The sequence below is a fragment of the Hypanus sabinus genome, chromosome 3 (genome assembly GCF_030144855.1).
Source record: "Hypanus sabinus isolate sHypSab1 chromosome 3, sHypSab1.hap1, whole genome shotgun sequence".
NCBI lineage: Eukaryota > Metazoa > Chordata > Chondrichthyes > Myliobatiformes > Dasyatidae > Hypanus > Hypanus sabinus.
The window spans coordinates 23,569,352-23,593,990 of record NC_082708.1 but is presented as its reverse complement, the minus strand read 5'-3'; the positions used below and the strand labels follow the sequence as shown (position 1 = coordinate 23,593,990).

The following is a 24,639-nucleotide window of genomic DNA, read 5'->3' as shown; positions in this document are numbered from 1 at the left end:
CACACTTGCTGGCTTAGAACATGTAATGCTGTCTTAAAGATACCCCAAGGCTACACCCCTGGCATTTCTATTGATACTGATGGTTCTCAGATTCTGACCTCGTTATCCTTCTGATATTCCACAGGGGATGCCCAGTGCACAGGTGAAGAAAGGACCACTTGGCAGAACAGATCAAACCATTTTTGACGCCAAGCATTATAATCAGGCAGGCTAAAGTTTCTGTTATGAGAATGGTTGCAAAGGATCTTAATGCTCAGAGAGGTATCTGCAGCAACGTCCTCTTCAAATCCACCTTTTTGAAAGCTAGTGGAGCTGCTTTTCACAGCTTCAGCAGTCCAAGTTCAATCCTGTCCTTGGATGCCATCTGCACAGAGATCGCTCAGTTTCCATGTGGTTACATGGATTTCCTCTGGAAGCTCTACTTCCTTCCCACATCCCAAAAGGAGTGCAGGTTGGTAGGATAACTGGCCACTGTAAATTGTTCCGAATGTGTAAGAGAGTTAGAACTCGGGGTGTGTATTGACTGGAACGTGGAGGGAATGGATTATGGTAGAATTAGTGCGGAAGTGAGTGCTTGTGTGTCGACAAAAATCTATGGAATGCTCTGCCATAGACTGTGGTGGAGGCCAAGTTCATGCATATATTTAAGGTGGAATTTGATCGTTTCCTGATCGGTCAGGGTAACAAAGGATATGGTGAGAAGGCAGGTGTATGGGGTTGAGTGGGATCCGGTATTGGCCATGATGGAATGCGGAGCAGACTCATGGGTTGAATGGCCTAATTCTGCTCCTTGGCCTCATGGACACAGATGCAGAGGGTCTGCTTCCATGCTGGATCTCTGAGTGACACAACACACTTGGTTCTCAGTCTTTAGCTGTTTATGCGTAATATTCCAGTATTCAGCAGTCTGCTTAATATGTAGGCATTTAGGTAGAAGATCACAAGACCAGTGACCTATAAAATAGCTTACAGGTTAAACATGGAAGGGCCACAAGACTCTTCCAGTAGTACCATCTAGTGACAAAGATGGTCAAGTCTTTAAGAGTTCAGCAGTCATACTGGGTCATTATGAAGGATAAAGTCCATCGTCTGGTTAATATGTCTGTCTAGTGGAGTATCTTGTGAGGCTGAAGTTCTCTTTGTAATCAAAGGAGATTCTGTTGTGCTGTATAGCTGTACCACCATGCTGAATAGGGTGGACACAGAATGTATCTGACCGCTCAAGTTTAGACATTAGTGTGGGTGTCATTAGTGCAGTTTAGCAGTTAATGCAATGGCCTTACAGCACCAGCAGTAACTGATCAGGAGTCGATTACCGTTGCTGTCTGGAAGGATTTTGTACATTCTCCTGTGGCTGTGTGGGTTTCCTCCAGCTGCCCCCAAATCCTCCCACATTCCAAAGACATATGGTTAAGGTTGGCAAATTGTGGGCATGCTACGTTGGCGCTGGAGGCATGGCGATACCTGCAGACTGCCCCCGGCACGATCTTCGGAATATGTAGGCCATTGACGCATTTCGTTTTATCGGCGCTTTGATGTAGGTGTGACAAACAAAGCTAATCTTGAATCTCATCTCTGCCTTTAATGAGGGAGCAGTCAGATACAGAACCTCATTCCACCACCACACGTAACCTCTTGGTCTAACAGATCCATTGGCCAAGTCGATACTACCAATCCTGATTCAGTCAGGAAACCAGAATGACATTCTCACAATACCAGGAGGTGTGCCTAAAAATAAGTTACCAACTGGCAAGGTGGTTACACTGGACTACTTTTCCATATTAAGCAGCAAAAAAAAAACATGATGCAATGGATACAATTATATTCATATTTGCTTAAGATATTGAAGAAAACCATTCAGCCTATCAAGTCCCTGCTGACTCTTAGACTAATCCTATTTGCTCACTGACTTCCCTAAAACCTATTCCTCTCACATGCCCATCGAATTTATTCTAATACTTCTATCGTACTCTGATACTGAGGGCAAAGTAGAATGGCTGATGAACCCACAAACCAGCAATCCTTTGTGATGTGGGAGGACATGCAAACTTCAACACTCCAGAAGTCAAGGTCAAGCCTGAATCACTCAACCTGTGTGACAGCAACACTAGCTGCTGCACATGTTGCCTGGCATGTGCCTTGTTAATCAACTGATCAAATAAAAGCTGCCTAATCACCACGTGAACAGTATAACAGATTCAGCCAATGCTTCTTAACGATATGAATACTTCAGGGGTAAATTGCACAGACAAATAAACAGATAGGAAGCAGAGGGATACCAACCATGCTCATGTGGATGGGATTATTTAGATTGATGTCATGTCAGCATGTGGTGGGACAAAGGGGCCAATATTGTAGTGTTGACACTGTACTGTTTTAAGGTCAATGACAGGAAGAGGAGAGAGAATCAAAGAGAAGGTTTTAAGAATATTCCCAGCTTCAATGATGGATATCAGAACCATCTTCAGACAGAAATATTGATTGAATGATCTCCACCAGTATCAATGTCCGTCTTCAGCCATTCTGATTTACTCTGCATGCCATCCAGATAAGGCAAAGACTACAGGACCAACCAGCAGGGCGACACTCTGGAACACTAAGATCGACCAGCCAACGTCCCATGCTATAGTACCTAAATGTTGCAATTCCAAGAGAGCCCTGCCTCAGCTTCTCTGCAGTTAAGACACTGGAATTTATATGGCAATGCAGAAAACTACCCAAGGCTGCCAAATACACAATAAAGTAGGCCAAGTCAAATCTGGAAAATTACTGGCCATTCAATCATCAGTAAAGCTTGGGATTTCATAGTTGGAGGTGAAGCATGCCAGCCCAGGGAGGCCTGGGCTCAAATATCTCCATTGACTTCACTAATGATATCTCTTTAATCCTAAATTCAAAAGTGAGGGCTGTTCACTAATGATCCCCATAACATGCGGTTCCATTTGCAAATTCTCTGCAAAGGAAGCTGCCCAGATCCAGCAAGACCTTATCCACTTCTATACATGAGGTGACAAGTGCAAAGTCATATCCATGCCTCACAATTACCACCCACTGACCATCTCCAACAACAGGAAGTCTAACCACCTGCCCACAATTCAAATGTCAAAGTACTTCTATTATTAAAGTATGTATACAGTATACAACCTTGAGATTCAATTTCTTGGAGGCAGCCACAAAACGAAGAAACGCCATGGAATCCACTCAAAGAAAACCTGCACACAAGACCACCAAATGTGTGGGAGAACAAATCACGCAAGCATCAAGAAAACAAATAATAAACAGAACGTTCCCAAAAGAGAGTCCAGCGCCACGAGCCACCGAGGCGAGTGAAGCTGGTCCAGGAGCCACAGCTACCGAGTCAGTCAGTTCAGGACCGTGCCGATGACCGTAGGCCATAGCCACAGATTTAATTCTGTGCCGAAGCACCTTGATGAAGTTGCGCAAATAGTGAAGCTGCTTTCAGCACTGAGGACCCATTATCTTCAATGTCATTATCATCATTATCCACATTCTGAGGGTCACCAATGACCAGAAAGCCCACTGTCCATCCACATGAATACTGCAGGCACGCACTCAGGTTAGAAGCAGGGCATCCTGCAGTGACTGGCTCAACAAATACCAATATGATAAAATCTTCTCCAGTTGGTCTTCAACCCAATCCAAGACAAAGCAATCCAATCACTAGCTACCCCATTCATTACTCCCAGTTTTAATTCCACCCCACCCCCACCCCCACCGAAGTATCAGTGCACTAGAGCTGCAGCAGTTTTGTAGAGAAGAGCAATGGGGGCTGTCTAGGACTTCAGTGGAATGGTCAGGTCTACAGATATCGGAAGCACAACATGAAAGATGCGGTAGCACTGGAAAAGGTGCAGAGGAGATTCACCTTGATATTGCCAGAATGGCTGGAGATGCTACATCTGTTTTAACCCACAGAGGATTGGTGAGGAGAGAGTGGAGGGCAGGATCAAGGTTGGTCACTGGAACCCATCTCATTGGAAATACGAGTTGCTGGGACACTGAGCCATTCAGGGCTAAATATCCGTAGATTTATTTTTGCTTAAGGCTGTAATTCTAGCATATGATCTTAATTATATAATTCCACTAGTGGCTCCGTCAAGACGTTTACTTGAAAGTCTTTAGGGAACAGAGTTGGAAGTGAGATTTCTTTGGGGCTTGTATTATTCTCTTGAATCCAAGGTTCCTTAAACTTCTGTCTGCAATGGAACTGCACAAATCCTCAACAGGGCTTGATTGGCTTTGCTTATTAAATAAAAATCAATTACAGCTTATATCATGGTAATTACTTCTTTAACTCTTTTCCCCATAGAAAAACCTGTAAATAGTCATCAAACAAATCCCTAAAGCCATTAGTTAGCTCAAACATTCACATCATATTTCCTTCATAATTCTTCACAGTCATTACATAGTCACTTCAGGTTTCTTTCTTGGGTTATCTAGCCATGTCTTCATTATAACATGTGGTCATTTTGGAACTGGGATATTTTTGCATATTACAGTTCCAGGACAGTGATGGCTGGAGTTCTGAATGCAATTTTCCATCCACATAAGTCGAAGGTCTCCTTTCAGGCTTGTAGTATATCTAATCCAGTTCCTTAGTAACCAATAGTCTGAGGGGATGCATAAAGACAGGTGAAAACTCTCCTCCTAACACTCTGGAAATTAACATGAAGATGAATAGACAGTTTTAAGGAGAGAGCTAAAGTATATCAAAAATGAGTGGCTAATAATTTTGTAAAGTAAGTTCCTATTTATCTCGCCATATGTTCTTATAAGCCTCTCTCTAATTTTCAGTCTGCAGCATCTGCAGGGCTTTCCAAATTCAGAAACCAAGTGGAACTTGACAAAATGCTGACTGGTCTCAGCTTTTGAGGAGGAAGTTCTTCAGGCAGAGGGTAGTTAATCTGTAGGATTTGTTGCTACAGAGGGAAGTGGATGTCAAGTCATTGAGCTTTTGAGACAGCGGTTGATAAATTCCTGATTAGTAAAGAGGCAGAAGGAAGGAGAATGAAGTTGTAAAGTAAAATACCAGCCTTGATTAAATGGTGAACAGGCCGAATGGCTGTCACAAAGGGGGGAGCTGAAGAAGAAATCATTGGGTGGGACATGCCTTTGTTATAGGCTTATTTCTTCAACATGAGGTTGGGGTTCGTAACATCGATTGAAAAATATATTTCTCAACATGATATGTCAGTGAAGTTGGTAAAACTGTCTTTGCAACAAAGTGGAACTAACCTCAACCCATACAGCACTGTCCCATCAGGGTGGAGCCGAATCATCCGATTCTTCACTGTAACGCCGTGCACAAATGATTTCTTGTCGTTCAGGAAGTACGTATCAGGCACCCAGAGCTGATCTGCGACTCGATTGTCCAGAGTCAGGTTGAGAGGAATTCCTGAATATGCCAGCCGTTTGTCCCTCCAGTACTGCTGGAAGTACATGGTTATCGTGTAATCCTGTAAGAGAAGTGACATGTACGCTATTAGTGCTGCCGCACCAAGGAACCTTGGTGGTTCAGATACTGCTCACAAACGGAATGGGGATAAATGAACCATACAAAATCATTCCGAGCAGGCAGCTAGTAGAGTGAGCATGTGGATGCACAAACCTCAGAAAAATAAATCACTGTAACATTTTGATGATTTGGTCAGTGTGTTCAGAATAGAAAACAATATTAGAAAAATTCTGTAGTTTTGGATGTTTTCACTGAAGCTTCAATTTTATTCCACACTACATTTTATTTGCAACTAACTACCCATGACAAATACCCTCAGAGAGTTGAAAAAGTAGCTGCTATAAAAAATATACTGCATCTATTATTTTATACTGCCAAAATTCAGAAGTTCAGTTATTTGAGAGAAAATGTAATGTTCCTTCCCTGCAAATAAGCTGATTACCCTGAGTTTTTCAATTCTAAATGCATCTTCAAACTTTTACACGTGCACAAAATTAACAAGTTCATCAACCTGTTAAGCTAGGTTATTTAGATGTTAGATTTATGTTTATCAAAGTATACAGTGAAATCTGTCATTTGTGTTAACAAGCAACACACCAAAGGATGTGCTGGGTACAACCCACAACACAATCCCGCAGCTATAATGCTCACCAGAACTGCACAGAATGCAACAAAACAGAATCTACTAAGCACCAAAGCATCAAAAACTAAACAATTCCCCATTCCTCCCTCCCTCTCACCCACGCACATACACAGTCCTGAGACCACAGTACAGGACATCGTTTTTTTGGCTTCCAATGGAGTCATAGATTTTCCAGATTTTGGGCTGCATTCTCCACGGTGGAATTGCAGAGATTTGCAATTGCAGGCCTCAGCCTTTGGGCCTTGACTCTACTTCCAATGTTAAGTACGATCCATTTTATCACAGACTTACTCTTGACCATTTGGCCTCCAGAGAAGATGTTCCATATACTTATTTACAAATTCAGAAAATAATAAGGTGTGAAGTAAGGGAATATTTCACATGAGGTCTGCTGCCGAACGCATATAGTAACAGGTGAAATTGCCCGTGAGCACCTCCCAGGAAGTTTGAGACTTGCTAGTACTCAGGAGAAATTCTGAGCTTCCAGGCAGGTATGCGTGACTATTTGCAAGGAAAGTTCAGCATTTTTAAAAAATAAACTCAGGCCTAGTCACCTTGTTTCTCAATTCATAAATGATATATGCAGGACTCTTCCAGAATTTCCAGTTTTCATTTCAGATTCCCAACATTTGCTGTATTTTTCTTTAGAATAAATACAGAAGTGGATTAACCATGATGTTCTCCGAATTCACTAATTTTGGGTGTGAATTTTTGAATAAATAATTGTATATTCTCTCTGGAGGTTTAAAAGACAAGACTGTTAATTTTGGGACGGATTGCACTAGTTGCATATTGAATGATAAAAGTTAATTTTAATTTTTTTTTCCAAGTGAAATATACTCTCAGTGGCCACTTTATTAGGTACCCCTTGTACTAAATAAAATGGCCACTGACTCGAAGTCTGTGGTCTTCTGCTGCTGTAGTCCACCCACTTCAAAGTTTGACATGTATTGAGAAATCCTTTTCTGCACACCACAGTTAGAGTGTGTGCTTATTTGAGTTTCTGTCACCTCCTGTCAGCTTGAGCTACTCTGACCTATCTCATTCACAAGGTGTTTATGCCCACAAGACTGCTGCTCACTGGATGTTTTCATTCTCTGCAAACTCTAGAAACTGTTGTGCAAGAAGATCCTAGTAGATCAGTAGTTTCTGAGACACTCAAACCACCCCATCTGGCACCAACAACCAGTCCATGATCAAAGTCACTTAGATCACATTTCTTCCCCCATTTTAGTGTTTGATCTGAACAACTAATGAACCTCTTGACCTTGTCTGCATGCTTTTATGCACTGAGTTTCTGCCTCATGATTGGCAGATTAGATATTTGCATTGGTGAGCAGGTGTACAGGTGTACCTGGTAAAGTAGCCACTGAGTGTATTTTCTTTTGCTTAAAAGCTTTTTAGTCAGTGAGTATGATGGTTGTCTGTTCTGGAGATTTCTACAGACCAAATTATGTTAGAAGTCACACCCTCGAAAAGAAACTTCAACCATGGGGATAGTCAGCACAAATGTATCAAACTTCAGTGCACCAATGGTCTAAAATCAACCTGCCCCATTACCTTCTGTTTTGTGCCTTTGGGAAGGATGGAACAGCTGAAGGAATGCTCAGAAAGTTTCTAATAACTTTCAGACTGAAAGGGGTATGGTGCAGATGGAGGTAAGTGGTAGTAGAACCATATTGGTTACTCTGGGATTTATTACAACGATTCACCATTTGTGAAAGGCTCGTAAGCATCAACATGCACATAATAGGCAGGCAATGAATGATTAGTTAAGCAGATCGTTTTCTGGTCCTTACTGAATGTGGTCATCATGGGTAATAGAGTCTTAAAGTACTACAGCACAGAAAAAGGCCCTTCACTCCATCTTGTCCATGCTAGCCTGATCTGCCTAGTACCATCAGTATGCACCCTCTAAACCGCTGGCATCTATGTACCTATATACACTTCTCAGACATTACAATTGAATCTGCATCTACCATTTCTGCTGGCAGCTCATTCTACACCCCCCTAAAGGAAGAAGCTCCTCCTCATAGTCATCTTAAGTATTTCACCTTTCACCCTAAACCTGTGAATTCTAGTTCTATTCTCAACAAAATCCTGTGTGTGTTGGGGGGTGGGGGGGGGGAGGGGGCGGGGCTGAATTCTCCTGCACTCCAGGGAATAAATTCCTAGCCTGTTCAACCGTTCCCTACAAATCAGATCCTCAAGTACTAGAAACATCTTTGCAAATTTTCTCTGCACACTTCAAAGCTTATAAATATCTTGTTTTAGTAAGTAATACTGGCCTTTTTGATTCTTGTTGTTGTTCGTACTGGGCTAATTCTACTTTGGGAACAATTTCTTTAAATATTCAATAAAGAGTGGCATTGATAGTCTCCTTACATAAGAAACTCAGGGTCTGAGTAAACATCCTAAAGTACCTCACTGAATCTTAACAGTAAAGTTATCAAAGAGGAAGGGTCTCGGCCCGAAACGTCAACAGCGCTTCTCCCTATAGATGCTGCCTGACCTGCTGTGTTCCACCAGCATTTTCTGTGTGTGTTGTTATTCAAAGTTATGGATAATTTTTAGCCAGTAAAGGTGACAGCAAATGTCCAGCCCATTTCCGTTTGAATCCTTTACTATTCGAAGTGATGGAAGACCCACAACTACAAATAAGCATTCAGCCCCCAAGTTCCATTGACCTGCTATAAGCAATCTCTTCTGTTATTGTCTTAGAAATGAAAGAAAAAAGAACTTTGGGATCATGTAACAGTGGGTTACAACATTGTCCTTTCAACTCCAGTGTCTAAGTTAAAACCCTGTCACACCAACAGCCATCTTATTTTCCAAAACTATTGGTTATTGGCTCTGAGATTTGCCTTTATCAAATAGTTACAAAAATCCATAGAGTAACCCAGCATAGAAACAGACCTTTTGGTCCAAATGGTCAATGTGGAACATAATGCCCATTTAATATAGTCCTATTTGTTTGGACCCCATCCCCTAAATCTTTCCTATCCATGTACTGATTCAAATGCTTTTTAATTGTTGTTACCATGCCTGCCTCAAACACTCCCTCTGGCAGTTTGCTCAACTTACTGCCACTTATCTGAAGAAGCAACCATTCAGGTCTTTTTCTAAATCTTGCCCCCTTCACCTTTAACCTATTTCCCCTAGTGTTTGCATTAATGAGCAGGTGTACAGATGTATCTAATAAAGTGGCCACTGAGTGTACATTGTCTTTGCGTTCTTTCCAGTTTAATGGTACCTTTCATAGAGCAGGGTAACCAATATTCCCATGTAGTTAAGACATCTCTCTGACACAGTGGTGTCAAGAAAACAACCTCTCCCTCAATGTCGCAAAAAACAAAGCAGCTGATTATGGATTACAGGAAGAATGGAGACAGGCTATCTCCAACTGACATCAATGGATCTGGGGTTGAGAGGGTAAACAGCTTTAAGTTCCTCGGCATTCACAACACCGAGGACCTCACGCGGTCTGTACACACCAGCTGTCTGGTGAAAAAGGCACAACAGCACCTCTTTCACCTCAGACAGTTGAAGAAGTTTGGTATGGGCCCCAAAGTCCTTAGAACTTTCTACAAGGGCACAATTGGGAGCATCTTGACTGGCTGCATCACTGCCAGGTATGGGAACTGTACCTGCCTTAATCACAGGATTCTGCAGAGAGTGGTGTGGACAGCCCAGCACATCTGTAGTTGTGAATTTCCCGTGATTCAGGACACTTACAAAGACAGGTGTAAGAAAAGGGTCCGAAAGATCATTGGGACCCGAATCACTCCAACAACAATCTATTCCAGTTGCTACCATCAGGGAAATGTAACCACAGCATAAAAGTCAGGACCAACGGGCTTTGGGACAGCTTCTTCCACCAGGCCATCAGACTGATGAACTCATTCTGATTTGAGTGTATTTCTATGTTACATTGACTGTTCTATTTATTATAAATTATTATAAATTACTTTGATTGCACATTTAGACAGAGACGTAACATAAAGATTTTTACTTCTCATGTATGTGAAGGATGTAAGAAATAAAGTCAATTCATTCATTCATTCAACTACATCTTGCATCTTGGACAACTTTCAGCATGGCTGGAACACAAAACCAGGGGCAAATATGGTTCAGTTCAAATCCCAACTGGAGGAATGCACCAAATGTTTCTGTGAAAGGATTCAGTGGCTTTTAAAGGGGCATTGAGCTGATTACACAGACTGACAAATCAATTTTAATTTACTTACACATATAGCCTAGAGAGTGTATGTTACCCGCTTACACCCATGTGACCAATTAACCAGCTAACCTTGTATGCCTCTTGAACGTGGAAGGAAATCAGACCACCCAGAAAAACATATAGTCATAGAGAGAAGGTACAAACTTCCTAAAGACAGCACTGAAATTGAACCCAGGTCACTGGTACTCTAATGGAATTACACTAGCCCCTATGCTACCAGGCTTCATAGCTAATATGTTATATATACACATGTCACAAACTCAGCTCAATCAGAATCAGAATCAGGTTTATCACTGGCAGGTGACGTGAAATTTGTTAACTTAGCAGCAGCAGTTCAGTGCAATACATAATCTAGCAGAGAAAAAATAAGATAAAAAAATAAGTAAAGCAAATATGTATATTGAGTAGATTAAAAAGAGTACAAAAACAGAAATACTGTATATTAAAAAAAGTGAGGTAGTGCCCAAGGATTCAATGTCCATTTAAGAATTGGATGGGAGAGTGGAAGAAGCTGTTCCTGAATCGCTGAGTGTGTGCCTTCAGGCTTCTGTATCTCCTACCTGATGGTAACAGTGAGAAAAGGGCATGCCCTTGGTGCTGGAGGTCTTTAATAATGGACGCTGCCCTTCTGAGACACCACTGCCTGAAGATGTCCTGCGTACTTTGTAGGCTAGTACTCAAGATGGAGCTGACTAGATTTACAATCTTCTGCAGTCCTGTGCAGTAGCCCCCTCCCCCAACCCCATATCAGACAGTGATGTAGCCTGTTAGAATGCTCTCCATGGTAAAATTATAGCCACTGTCTTGCCTTCTTTATAACTACATCGATATATTGGGACTGGGTTTGATCCTCAGAGATCTTGACTCCCAGGAACTTGAAACTGCTCACTCTCTCCTCTTCTGATCCCTCTATGAGGATTGGTACATGTTCCTTCCTCTTACCCTTCCTGAAGTCCACAATCAGCTCTTTCGTCTTACGGACATTGAGTGACAGGTAGTTGCTGCAGCACCAGTCCACTAGTTGGGTATCTCACCCCTGTATGCTCTCTCGTCACCACCTGGGACTCCAGCAACAATGGTTGTATCGTCAGCAAATTTATAGATGGTAATTAAGCTCTGCCTGGCCACACAGTCACGTGTATATAGAGAGTAGAGCAGTGGGCTAAGCACACACCCCTGAGGTGTGCCAGTGTTGATCGTCAGTGAGGAGGATATATGATCACCAATCCGCACAGATTGTGGTCTTCTGGTTCAAGTTCAGTGAGGCAATGTGACTGAAGAGAATGACTGCAGGAGGAATGAAGCCAAGGTATGGAATTGGCATGGACAATAGTATTGGAAGACCCAGTGGAGGTGTATGAAGAGAATAGCCTGACATTCTCTGGAACTTAGACGTGATTATGCAGCTGACTTCAGACCAAGAGCCCAAAATGTTCGAATTACAGCCAAGAGTGAAATCAGAAGCCAACTTTCACAAATGCACAATCAAAATTTATAACAAATTCCCTGCACATCTGCCCCCACCCCTTAAAGTGGCTGTGAGAAAATTGAAACTTTAAAGAATGCATAGAGAGGGCTTTCTGTGAGAGTATAAATGGATACAAGCTGAATTAGTTAAAGGTAATTGATGCATAGATTGGTTAAAATCTCATTCCCTGATGGAAGTGGGTAGGGGAGATGAATGGTCCTATATACTGCTTGACTGGCTCCAAGGCTATTAACTCACAACGACTTTACTCACTTCTTAGTGGAACGAATCCACATTGCAAAATTTGGCATTAATTGACGATCCTAACTCAAAGGCTAAAATGTTGCCTGGTAAATAGCATACTAATAAATGTATTATAACACTTCATAATCAGGACTTAGTATCCCTGAGTGGCTGATTGCAGCCAGCTTGTCTGGAGTTGTTTATGAATGTATCTGGCTTGCCTGATCTTTCTGTGAGGGCAAAGCAAGACCGGATCTCAGGAATATTTGTCAGCTAATCCTTTGTTCATTGAAGCAGCAGATCTGGTAGACACTGGGGCCTTGAAGGTATGTCTGGCCCATACAAAGATTACATGTTTTTCTGCTGATCATTAAAGTTAATACAGCCTCAAATATTTATCAAGGGCAGTCTTGGTGTTAATATTACTAACCGGCTATAAGCATTGGCCTTTCTATCAGCATATTTTCTAGATTCACTAAGAATAGAGAAGAATGGAAGCTTTAGAGAAGGTGCAGAGGAGGTATACCAGGTTGCTTCCGGTAATTGCCCCCACTTCCACTATTCTCATTCTGTTTCCCTCACTTATCTCCTTAACTACCCACACCTCCTCTGATGGACCTTCCCCTTCCCTTTATTCCATGGTCTGCTACCCTCTGTCAGATTTCCCCTCCTCCAGCACTTTATCTCTTTTACCCATCAACTTCCCAGCTCCTTACTTCACCCATCCCCCTCTCCTGGTTTCCCCTATCACCTACCACCTTGTACTTCTTCCTTCCCCCCTCCACCCCACTTTCTTGCACTAATGTCATCTTATTTTTCAGTCCTGTTGAAGGGTCTCGGCCTGAAACAGCGACTGTTTACTCTTTTCCATGGATGCTGCCTGGCTTGCTGAGTACCTCCAGCATTTTGTGTGTATTGCTTGGATTTTCAGCATCTCTAGATTTTCTCGTCTTTATACCAGGATGCTGCTTGGATCAGAGAGCACATCTAATGAGGTACACTTGAGTGATGTAGGGCTTTTCTCTTTGGAACAAAGGAGGATGAGAGGTGACTTGATGGAGGTTTATAAGATGATAAGAGACATGGATTGAGTGGATAGCCAGAGACTTATTCTCATGGCAGAAATGGTTGACAAGAGGAAAAATAATTTTCAGGTGATTGGAGGAAAATATAAGGAGGACGTCAGAGGTGAGCTTTTTTACAGAGAGAAGGTTGATTTCAGGGCATGCACTGCCAGAGTTGGTGGTAAGAGGCAGGTTTTTAAGAGAGGCACATAAATAATAGAAAAATGGAGGGATAACTGGTATGGAAGCGTTAGATTGATCTTCGAGTAGGTTAAAAGGTCTGTGTAACATCATTGGCCAAAAGGCCTGTACTCTAGTGTAAGGTTCTATGTTATGAAGAACTGTTGCTTTAGAGAAGTTGAGCTTGCAGTTCCAGGAGTTAAGTGCTAGTGATGGACAGAAGTAGGCAGAGCACTTCACCCTTCCTCAGCTTGAGGGAGAAAAACCAGATGGATGAGCCAATTGTGAATGTACAGGTAGGTATATGAATCAAAAGTAGAATTAGGCCATCCAGCTACTAAAGCATGCTCCATTTAATAGTGTCACAGGATCATTATTATATGCATGGCTTTCAGCTCAACAAGTCAGCAACTATCAATCACTCATTTATACTAATAATACATTTTTCAAATTCCATACTGCCTGTATATTCCTCACTTACACTCATCTACACACTAGGGACAATTTACAGTAACACATTAGCTACCAACCCATCCTTCTCTGGGTTGTTGGAGGAAACTGAAATGCTTGGGTGGAAATCCAAGTGGTCACGGAGAATGTACAAAATCCACGTGGATAGCACCTGAGGTCAATATTGAACCTGTGTCTCTGGATTTGTGAGGTAACAGTTCAGCTCACTGCACTCCTGTGCTGCTCATTGCCAATCTGATTGTAATATTCAGTTTGCTCTCTCCTCCTCTTGCAGTAACCTTTCACTTCCTTGCTTGCTACTGCAGTTCCTACCAGTGCCTCAAAGGTGTTCAAGATTTTGCTTCCAACACTGCACCGTACTGGATCGTCTGTGAGAATGTGACAAATATGCATACGGTCGATCGACCATGTGGTGAATTGTTTAGGTCTTCTATACGTAAGAGGTACTCTCTTTTTGCATGGACTTACGAGCGTGCACATTTTCCAGCTCAGTAGGCCTGGTTCATTGTTCCTACACTGTAAGTTGTCCAGCATGTCTAGCACAATTCAGTAATCACTAGGGGTAAAGGGATACACGGAGGAGGCAGGAGATTGAGGCTGAGAGGAAAATTGGATCAGCCATGATGAAATGGTGAGCAGTCTCAATGGGCCAAATGGCCTAATTCTGCTCCTATACCTCTATATCTTATGGTCTAAACACATTTAATCCTACTACTCCTTGTCATTCATGTTCTGCACATACCCAACAACCAGTTATTGAGAAAGAGAACTCCAAAGCCTCATAATACTTTTCAAGATTGAAATAATAACCTCAGCTCTGTCTTATTTTTAAACACGAGCCTGAGTTCAAGATCCTTCTACAAGGGCAAATAACATATCCACACGCACCCTGTTATTACTCTAGGATAGTGCCTGTTTCAATTGCCTCTCACTCTTATGGGCTTCAGAAGATAGAAGCCTAACCTGTCCAACCTTTTTCTCATGAAACATATGACCTAGGAATTGAGTTTTAACTGTTACTAAGTGGGTGTTGTAATATCTTGTGTACTCCACAGTGTATAAACCTCAGTGTATATAGCTCTCCAGATTTAAGCCTCAGTTAATTGCTGCCGGTGAGTTGTGAAGAGAACGTTAATCAGGATAGCTCCAATTTTGCAGCCTATGATGGGTTCTTGCAATCAGGACCTTGGACAGGGACCAATTTCGCTCATGTTTCCTTGAACGACAAGAGAATCGGCAGTATGAAATGACCCCTGGGTAACTTTTAACTATAGAGCTCCCAGGACAGAGACCTGCTGAGGAAGAAAGCATACTCCAGACAGACACTAATAGGGAGGAATTCAAGGGAGGAGACCCATTGAAGTTCTATATCAGAATTTTGAGGACAGTCAAAATAGAAATTGCTGAAAACTTTTGGAGGATGGTAAGTATGGAAAGGGAAAACAAGCTAATGTTTCAGGTTGATGATCTCCCATCAGAAGAGTGAACAGTTAGAAATCATATGTTGTAGAGGTGCTGTCCTTCAAATGAGATGGTAAATTAAACCACAAAGAAAGAATTCTGATTCTGTTCCTTTCTACATCACTGTTGCCTAACCTGCTGAGCAGTTCCAGCATTTTTAAAATATTTATTTTGGGCCTGCAGCACCTGTAGTTTGTTTGTTTTTTTGACTCTGAGGATGAAAGTATTACTGTGCCGCCCGCACCCCGCTTTGCTTCATGCAAGAAATGTATTTACATTGGTCATGAAATGGGAACCACCTTGAAGTTTAAGCTAATTCGTAGTAAAAACAAACTGTTTCTGGTGTTTGCATACAAATTACATAATTATCCTTTCCCTTCAACACACATCATGCCAGTAATGACAAGCTGTGTTTGCATTGGGAGATAATGCTATTTTGTAAGCAGTGCAGTTCTTGGAGATTAGCATTATCGCAGGGATTTATACCGGCAAAGAAGTCAAGGATTTTCAGACTATTGCCTAGATTTAAATCTGAGCCACTAAACTCTTTAAGCATGCTGATTCATTTCAATGTTGAGACTTTGTTTTATTTATACTAATAAGATAAAAGTTTTTGAACAAAAAAGATCCCAGGTATCTCAATTATCAATTAAGTGATAGACATTGTTCAAATTATATGATGTGGCTTGTAATGTGTATTCAATACTACTCTAAATGCCTCCAAGTGCTAAGAGATTACAGAGAATTTATAATGTTTACAATTAAAACAAATTTAGCACACTGCTTAAATGACTGAAGAATTGTACATAGGGCTTCATACTCCCAGCATACAGTTTTAGTTGTCTATTTTTCCCTCTTTTTTTTGCTGGTAATTTCCAATTGATTTGTATTGTTCTAATTACACTTCCTCTAGTCTCAGGGTCCCCAATCTTTTTTATATCATGGACCCCCTACTATTAAATGTGGGGGGTCCAGAGATCCCAGGTTAGGAAGCCCTGCTCTAGACCAACTAATACCCTATAACATTCAGCTTGTTTACCCCTTTTGGAATAAAATCTCTACACCCTAGCACAGATCTTCTCCCTTGCCCCTCCCCTTTGCACCTTAAGATTTGTTTCACCACAGAATTTATCTAGTTCTGAAAGAAAAACCAACCTGAACCATTAGCTGTGTTTCCCCTTCACTGGACGATGTCAGACCTGCAGCATTTTCTGCTTTGTGACACCTTAGGGATCGTCCACTTGGTTTTGTGTATGGGAAATCATGTCTCATAAATTTGATGAGACCCTCTCCACCCGACTTACCCCCCTTCTGTTCCAGTCTTGCTGAAGGGTCTCAATCTGAAACATTAACTATTTATTCATTTCCATAGACATGGCCTGGTCTGCTGAGTTCCTCTATTATCTTGTGCGTGCTGCTCTGGATTTCCAGCACCTGCACAATCTCTTGTCTTCATGATTTGATTGAACATTTTTGAAGAGGATCAATGAGGGCGGAGTGTTAGACATTGTCTACAATGGACTTAAGCAAGGTCTTTTGATGAGGTCCCATGTGGAAGGCTGGAGCTGAAAGTTAAATCAGATGGGGTGCAGGGTGAGCTAACCAAGTGGACACAAAATTGGCTTGGTCATCAGAGACAGGGAATGGGTCAAGGACAGTATCTTTTCAGATTGGAGGCCTGTAACCAACATTACACCACAGAGCTGATTTTCATGATATTAACTATTTTCATCATTTGTATGTTTGCAGATGCCAAAATTGATGCTATAATGACAGTGATGAAGGTAATCTAAAATTATAGCATGATCTAGATCAATAGTGAATAGAATTTAACTTGGACAAGTGCAACATGTTGCATTTTGAGAAGATAAATCAGGGCAGGACTTAAGTAGCTAACGTCAGGGCGTGGAGAGAATGATGCAACAGGGAGATATAGGAGTACAGGTATATAGTTCCATGAAAATGGTGGCACAAGTAGATAGGGTGGTGAACATGTTCTTGACCCGAGTCTTCATGGGTCAGGGGTACTGAGTCTAAGAGTTGGGATGTCATGTTACAGTTGTATAAGATGATAGCAATACTACTTAGAGTACCTGTATAAGATGTAGTTAGACCCCACTTGCAGTACTGTGTTCAGTTCTGGTCACCTCACTACAGGAAGGATGTGGATACTATAGACAGAGTGCCGAGGAGATTTACAAGGACGTTGCCTGGATTAGAGAGCATGCCTTATGAAAATAGATTGAGTGAACTTGGCCTGTTCTCCTTGGAGCAACAGAGGATGAGAGGTGACCTGATAGAGGCATATAAGGTGATGAGAGGCATTGATTGTGTGGATAGCCGGGGGCTTTTTTCCCAGTGTTGAAGTAGTTTTAAGGTGCTTGAAAGTAGGTTGGGGGGGGGGAATGTTAGAGGTACGTTCTTCACACAGGGAGTACTGGGTGCCAGTGAAGGTGGTAGAGGCGGATAAAATAAGTTCTTTTAAGAGGCTCTTAGATAGGTACATGGATCATAGAAAAGCAGAGGGCTATGCGGTAGGGAAATTCTAGGCATTCTTTAGAGTAGTTTACACGGTCGGCACAACATTGTGGGCTGAAGGGCCTGTAATGTGCTGTAGATTTCTGTGTTCTACTGTGTACCATTCTGGTCACTTAGCTTCAGGAGCCACGTTCCTTCAGTTGGAAAGGGTGCAGAAAAAATTCAGAAAATGATAATGAGGCTGGAAGGCCTGAGTTATAGGCTGCTGCCTTTTTTCGCTGGAGCTTAGAAGGCTGGGGGTGACTTTATCAAGGTATATCTATAATCATGAGGGACATAGATAAGCTGGATGGTCTAAGTCAATTCTCCTGGGTAGGGAAGTCTAAAACCATTGAACACAGGATTAAGCTAATTCTTCTCCTATATCTTAAAGCCTTATGGATAGGAAAGGTCAGAAAAATAGGATTAGTTCAGGTAGGCATGGACAAGTTGGGCCAAAAGACCTGTTTCCATGCTGTTTCTATACTCTATTACAGGATTTTGCTTTTGTTATTAAAATAAGGAGCCCTACCTAATTAGTACTTTACTGGGGCCAATGTTAATATTTGGTGGGGGGCACGAGGCAGATTTCCACAAAGGATCCCACCACTTGTTCAGGGTGGCACAGACAGAAGCCAAAAGGCATCATGGACATATCAGCCAAGTTGATTCTTGGTAGTGAAACAAACCCACCAGCCTGTTCTTTAGAGCTGATCATCTGCTACACATAGTGACTCACTCAAATCAGCAGCACCAGTCTCAAGAGTGTTTGAAATGTTTTTAACAGCCGTACCCAAGCACCCTCACCCACCTTCCAGTTGATCATTGTCAGTCCCTGTTCTCCCCTTCAATGCGCACCTAACTTCCTCCCATCCTTCGTTAACCCCTCTCTTTTTACCCCTTACTCCTCCACCTTCTCTCTTACATGCTGCCACTCAATCCCCACCGGATTGCTTGAATTTGTAACAAAATTGCTCTGCTACGATATTCATTAATGATCTCTATACAACTGAACGCATTAGATTGCAACCACTCAAAACTGCTTTGATCCCCACAGGATTGGATAAACTTTGCTGACTCCAGGTAGGCAGACGTCCACCACCAGTAAGCACTGTGGCAGTATGAACTCTGTGATTGCTACACAGATTATCTCAAGCTATTGTGCACTGCACTCTAATAAAATCAGTCCACTCAGGAACAGACTTGCATAATTTTCTATCCTATCATCCTTTTTGAACTGATTTCAATCCAGAATCAATAGCTCACAAGTGGAATGACATTACTTTAGAAACCAGCTCGTAATAGGAACTCTGCCAATCATTATAAAAGACACCATAGAAATTTAGAATTGCACCACCCACTGCTATGGGCCAAAAAAGCGACTTCTTGATGCACACACCTTTTGTGTGTTACTCTGGTTTTCCAGCATCCGCAGAGACTCTTGTGTTTATGACTTCTTGGTGCAATTTAGTTCGTCCTGGTCGGTAAGACCTGATTGATACAAAATGTACTGAGCAAAGCAAAGGTTTGTACATGCACTGAAGTGAAGAGGTAATGTGGAATAGAAGTTTATGCAAAATTAACCACAGCCATATCTTGAAGCAAGGATTACCTTGCAAAGTAACTTTGAATACTGACAGTCCTGGATGCAAACTGTAGTCACCAGCCTCATAGCTTATCCTAAAATGTGACAAAGCATACTGCTGAAAATTAACACTATCTTTGAGGAGTGGAAGCCAACTGTAGCATGACCCTGGTTTATGCTTGTTCTGTTTTGGAAGAAATAGGGTGGCATGATAGTGTAACGCTATTACTGTGCAAACAGCCTGAGTTCAATTCCCGCCACTCTCTGCAAGGGAAATGTATGTTCCACTATGACTGCTTGGGTTTCCTCCAGGTGCTCCAGTTTCCTCCCACAGTCCAAAGATGTATGGGTTAATTGGTCACAAGGGCGTAATTGGGCGCTGTGAGCTCATTGGGCTGGAAAGGCCTGTTACTATATATAACCATATAACCATATAACAATCACAGCACAGAAACAGGCCATCTCGGCCCTCCTAGTCTGTGCCGAACCCTTAATCTCACCTAGTCCCACCTACCCGCACTCAGCCCATAACCCTCCACTCCTTTCCTGTCCATATACCTATCCAATTTTACCTTAAATGACACAACTGAACTGGCCTCTACTACTTCTACAGGAAGCTCATTCCACACAGCTATCACTCTTTGAGTAAAGAAATACCCCCTCGTGTTTCCCTTAAACTTCTGCCCCCTAACTCTCAAATCATGTCCTCTATATAAGAAAGGAAACACAGCAGTTAAATTGTGCATAGTAAGTTCCTACAAATAGCATTGAGTTAGTGACCAATAATGAATTATTGTGTATGGTAGAAATATTTGCCAAGACACAAGAATAAATTTCCAAATCTTCTTCAAATTTGTGTCAATATGACCTTTTACGTGCACCTGAGAGGGCAGACATGGACTTCTGTTTGACATCTCATCGGCAAGATGGCACCTTGGGAGTGAGTCTCTCCTTCAGTATTGCCCCATGGTGTCAACCTGGATCTTCTTGGTCTGAGTCCCAGGAGATGGATACAACCCATTTCTCTATGACTCTGAGGTGACAACATCACAAAGAAGAAAAACTGGTAATTCCCTTAGCAGGGTCAGTTTTGCATTCTATTGGTGGTATAACTTCCTGAATACCAAGTGGGGAGCCAGACATAGTCTGGGAATTGGTCAGAATTCTGAACCCTTCAGTTCAAGCCATTATGTGTTTTCCTTTCAGGTTCTCCTTGCCTGTGTTGCCTCTTCTGTTGTAGTTTATTTGATGATCCCACAGCCTGATCATTTATTTAGTTCTCAAGCTATCCAACAATTTATTTACCATTAATATTAATCATACTCATATCGAGAAAATACAGCACCAGTTCTTCAACTAAATGACATTCCTGAAAAGATGGTCCTTGAAGTTTTATGAATAAAACAACAGAGGCAAATCAATGAGACTATTATCAGAGATGTCACTGTCAAGAGGAGAAAATTAGCCATTTATCATTGATATGAATTATTAACATCTATGGAAGCCCTCCATATTTGCATAGATATATCACAATAGCCCTTCACCTTACAACAGTTGCTCAAGGTGTCTGTCGGAGAATTCATCCCAAATGGTGCCACACAGGAGTATGTTTTCGATGAATACGCAAACACAAGTTCCATCTCTGCATTTAGCAGTCCACATTTCCTGCAAAACCTTGGGTTTCTGTCACAGAATTCATACTCAGTGGTGCTGCACAGGAGAATGATTTCCATGAATGCTCAAATACAAGTTCCATCTCCACATTCAGCAGGAAAATGCAGGTTCTGAATCTTTGCCTCTCGAGTGTGATTTGTTTAAAAACTAGACTCAGAAGTATACGACTGGAAATAGTTTTTGGAAAGTTACACAAATTGAGCAAGGGTGGATTCTCTGCTTAGTGGATTAATCGAAAAAAGATAGCGCCAGGGTACCTTGGCAACTCTCTGTGGGCTGCAGAAATTTGTACCAGTTTTCCACTTAAATACACTCCTTTAGAACTACTTACACTGTAATCTGCAGCATCTAAATTTCCTCTTAACAATGGACTATGAAATTACATCAATGATCTTCAGATCTCACGTTTGACAGTTAAGTGCAGAGCAGTTAAACTTGGCACCTTTGAGGAGGGCCAGCACCAAGGCCAGTGCTGAAACGTAGCTGGAGACGCAGAATTCAAAGCAGGCTAAAGCGCAGAGGGATGAGGCCACCTCCGTCTACCATCTTGTATGGCACTTGAAAATAAAACTGACCATCTCAGGGCAAGACTGCTGGATCAGAAGCAGATCCCAGTTGTTGGTTACACTGAGACTTGGTTAACAGAAAACAAGCCAGACACAGCTGAATGACCAGAAGGTTTTACAATTTTCAGAATGGACTGAACCTCAAATTCTGGTAAGGAAAGACGGGGTTGAGTTTGCTTCCTAGTCAATTCTCATTGGTGCATGGACAATGGGGTTATGTCAACTTCTTGTTCCCCTGACTTAGATCAACTAGCAATTAAATGTAGACTATTTTGCTTGCTTTGGGAGTGCTCATCTGTGATCCTAACCACAGTTTACATACCTCCAGTGGCCTATTATAAGCAAGTGCTCGCGACACCACAGTGCCGTCTGTAAACAAGAAATGGCCCGTCCTGAGGCATTTCAAATTGTAGTCAATGACTTTAACCAGGCCTGCTTGAAGAAAACCCTGCTCAATTATCACCAGCACATAACCAGTTGCACCAGAGATCCCAACACCCTAGGCCACTGCTACACTACAATGAAGAGTGCCTATCATTCCTTCCTGAGACCACAGTTCGGTAAGTCAGATCACTTGGTTGTACTCCTGCTACCTGAATACAGACAGAGTCTAAAGAGAAAGGATCCAGAGATCAGGACAAGCAAGAGGAGGTCGTGGGAGGCTGAGGAATGGCTACAGGATTGTTTTGAGTCAGTGGACTGGGCTGTGATTGAGAACTCATCTGAAGACCTGAATGACTATACCAGGGTTGGTACAGACTTTATTAAGCCAACTTTGGATGAATGTGTCCCCACAAAATCATTCAGGGTTCTCCCCAATCAGAAGCCCTGGATGAATGACGAAATCTGGAACCTGCTGTGAGCTAGATCAGAGGCATTCAAGTGTGGAGGTCAAGAATGCTACAAGAGATGTAGGTATGATCTCTGGAAAGCTATCTCTCGAACAGTGGATATTCCACACTAGACTGGAATCAACAAGGGTTGTGTGACAGCAGTGGCACGGTTTGAATATCATAACCTCCTACAAAGTTAAATCTTGCAACATAGGGGTCAGCAGAGCTTCGCTACCAGATGAGCTCTATGCCTTCCATGCTCACTTTGATCACTAGAACAGGGAGGAACCATTGCACACCCCCATGTCACCTGATGATCCTTGGTCTCAGTATCTGAAGATGACTTGATCTGAAGAAGGTTGCCTTCAAGAGAGTGAATCGAGAGAAAGCATACAGTCTGGATGGAGTACCTGGCCAAGTACTGAAAACCTATGCCAACCAACTGGCTGGTGTATTTATGGATAACTTCAATCTCCTGCAGTGTGTGGCAGCCACCTGCTTCAAGCAGGCTTCATTCATACTGGTGCCCAAGAAACACGTGATAATCTGCCTAAATGACAATTGCCCAGTGACACTTACATATATCCACAGTGATGAAGTGTTTTGAAAGGCTGGTGTTGGATCATATTAACTCCTGTCTGAATGGCAACTTGGATCTGCTTTAATTCACCTACCGAAGCAACAGATCTACAGCAGATGCTATCTCATTGGTTCTACACAGAACTCTGGAAATCTGGACAACAAAGATGCATACATCAGACTGTTGTTTATCAATTACAGTTTGGCACTTAACACCATCATCCCCTCAAAACTAATCAGTAAACTCCAATATCTGGGCCTCGATACCCACTTGTGCAATTGGATCCTAGTTCCTCGTTCATAGACTCTAGTCAGTTTGGATTGGAAAAAAACATCTCTTCCACAATCTCCAACTGCACAGGTGCACCACAGGGATGTGTACTTAGCCCCCTGCTCTACTCACTTTATACCTACCTATACTGTGTGGCTAAGGACAGCTCCAACATCATACACAAGTTTGCTGACAACACCACTGTTGTGAGCTGTATCAAAGGGGGTGATGAATCAGCATATAGGAGGATAATTGAAAACTTGTTTGAGTGGTGTATTAACAACAATCTCTCACTTAATGTCAATAGGACCAAGGAACTGATTGTAGACACCAGGAGAGGGAAACCAGAGGTCCATGAGCCAGTAATCATCAGAGGATCAGAGGCAGAGAGGGTCAGTAACTTTAAATTCCTTGTGTGTCACTATCGCAGAGGACCTGCCCTGGACCCATCATATGAATATTATTTCAAAGAAAGTATTTCAGTGCCTCTAATTTCTCAGGAGTCTGTGGGGGTTCATCATGTCATCAAAAACCTTGGCAAACATCTCTAGATGTGTGGTGGAAAGTGTGTAGACTGGCTGCGTTACGGCCTGGTATGGGAACACTGATGTCTCTGAGTGGAGAATCCTACAAAAGGTAGTGGATTTGGGCCAGTACATCATGGGTAAAACCCTCCCAACTGCTGAGCACTTTGACATAAAACATTGCCATAGCTTCCATCATCGAAGATCCTCACCACCCAGGCCATGCTCTTTTCTCACTGCTGCCATCAGGTAGAAGGTCCAGGTGGCTCAGGACTTGGACTACCAGGTTCAAGAACAGTTACCACCCCTCAACCATCAGGCTCTTGAACAAAAGGGACAACTGCACTCATTTAAGACTCTGCTATATTTTTATTTCATGCTTGTTATTTATTGCTATTTACTTATATTTCTATTTGCACAATTTATTTACAGTTTACACCTCCTGATGTTTACAGTTTAAAGTTACTGTTCTATCGATTTGCTAAGTATGTCCACAGAAAAAGAAACTCAGGGTTGTTTATGGTGATGTGTATGTATTCTGATAATAAATTTTACTTTGATTTGGCAAGAGCTGAGGAACTGGCATGTCAGAGCAAGATAATAAGCCCATAAGGCATAGGACCAAAATTAGGCCAAAATCCACCGAGTCTGTTCCACCATTCCATCATGGCTGACTTATTATCCCTCTCAACCCCATTCTCCTGCTTGAACATGTTATTACTATTCACATTGATTGCTACCTACGACTGTATCAGTACAAAAAGAAGAAAATCAAATCATATGGAGATACAAGATACTGCAGATGCTGGAATCCAGAGCAACACAGTCTGCTGGAGGAATTCAA

General features: G+C 42.1%; 1 protein-coding gene across 2 annotated transcripts in view; it reads right to left on the bottom strand.

The window, feature by feature from the left end:
- Positions 1-24,639, bottom strand: part of gabrb3 (gamma-aminobutyric acid type A receptor subunit beta3) — a 540,833-nt gene that overhangs the window by 101,396 nt on the left and 414,798 nt on the right. For both annotated transcript variants that reach the window (XM_059963853.1, XM_059963852.1), the window contains one exon: positions 5,257-5,477. In XM_059963853.1, coding sequence (XP_059819836.1) covers positions 5,257-5,477 — 221 coding nt within the window. The remainder of the gene's footprint in view (positions 1-5,256; positions 5,478-24,639) is intronic.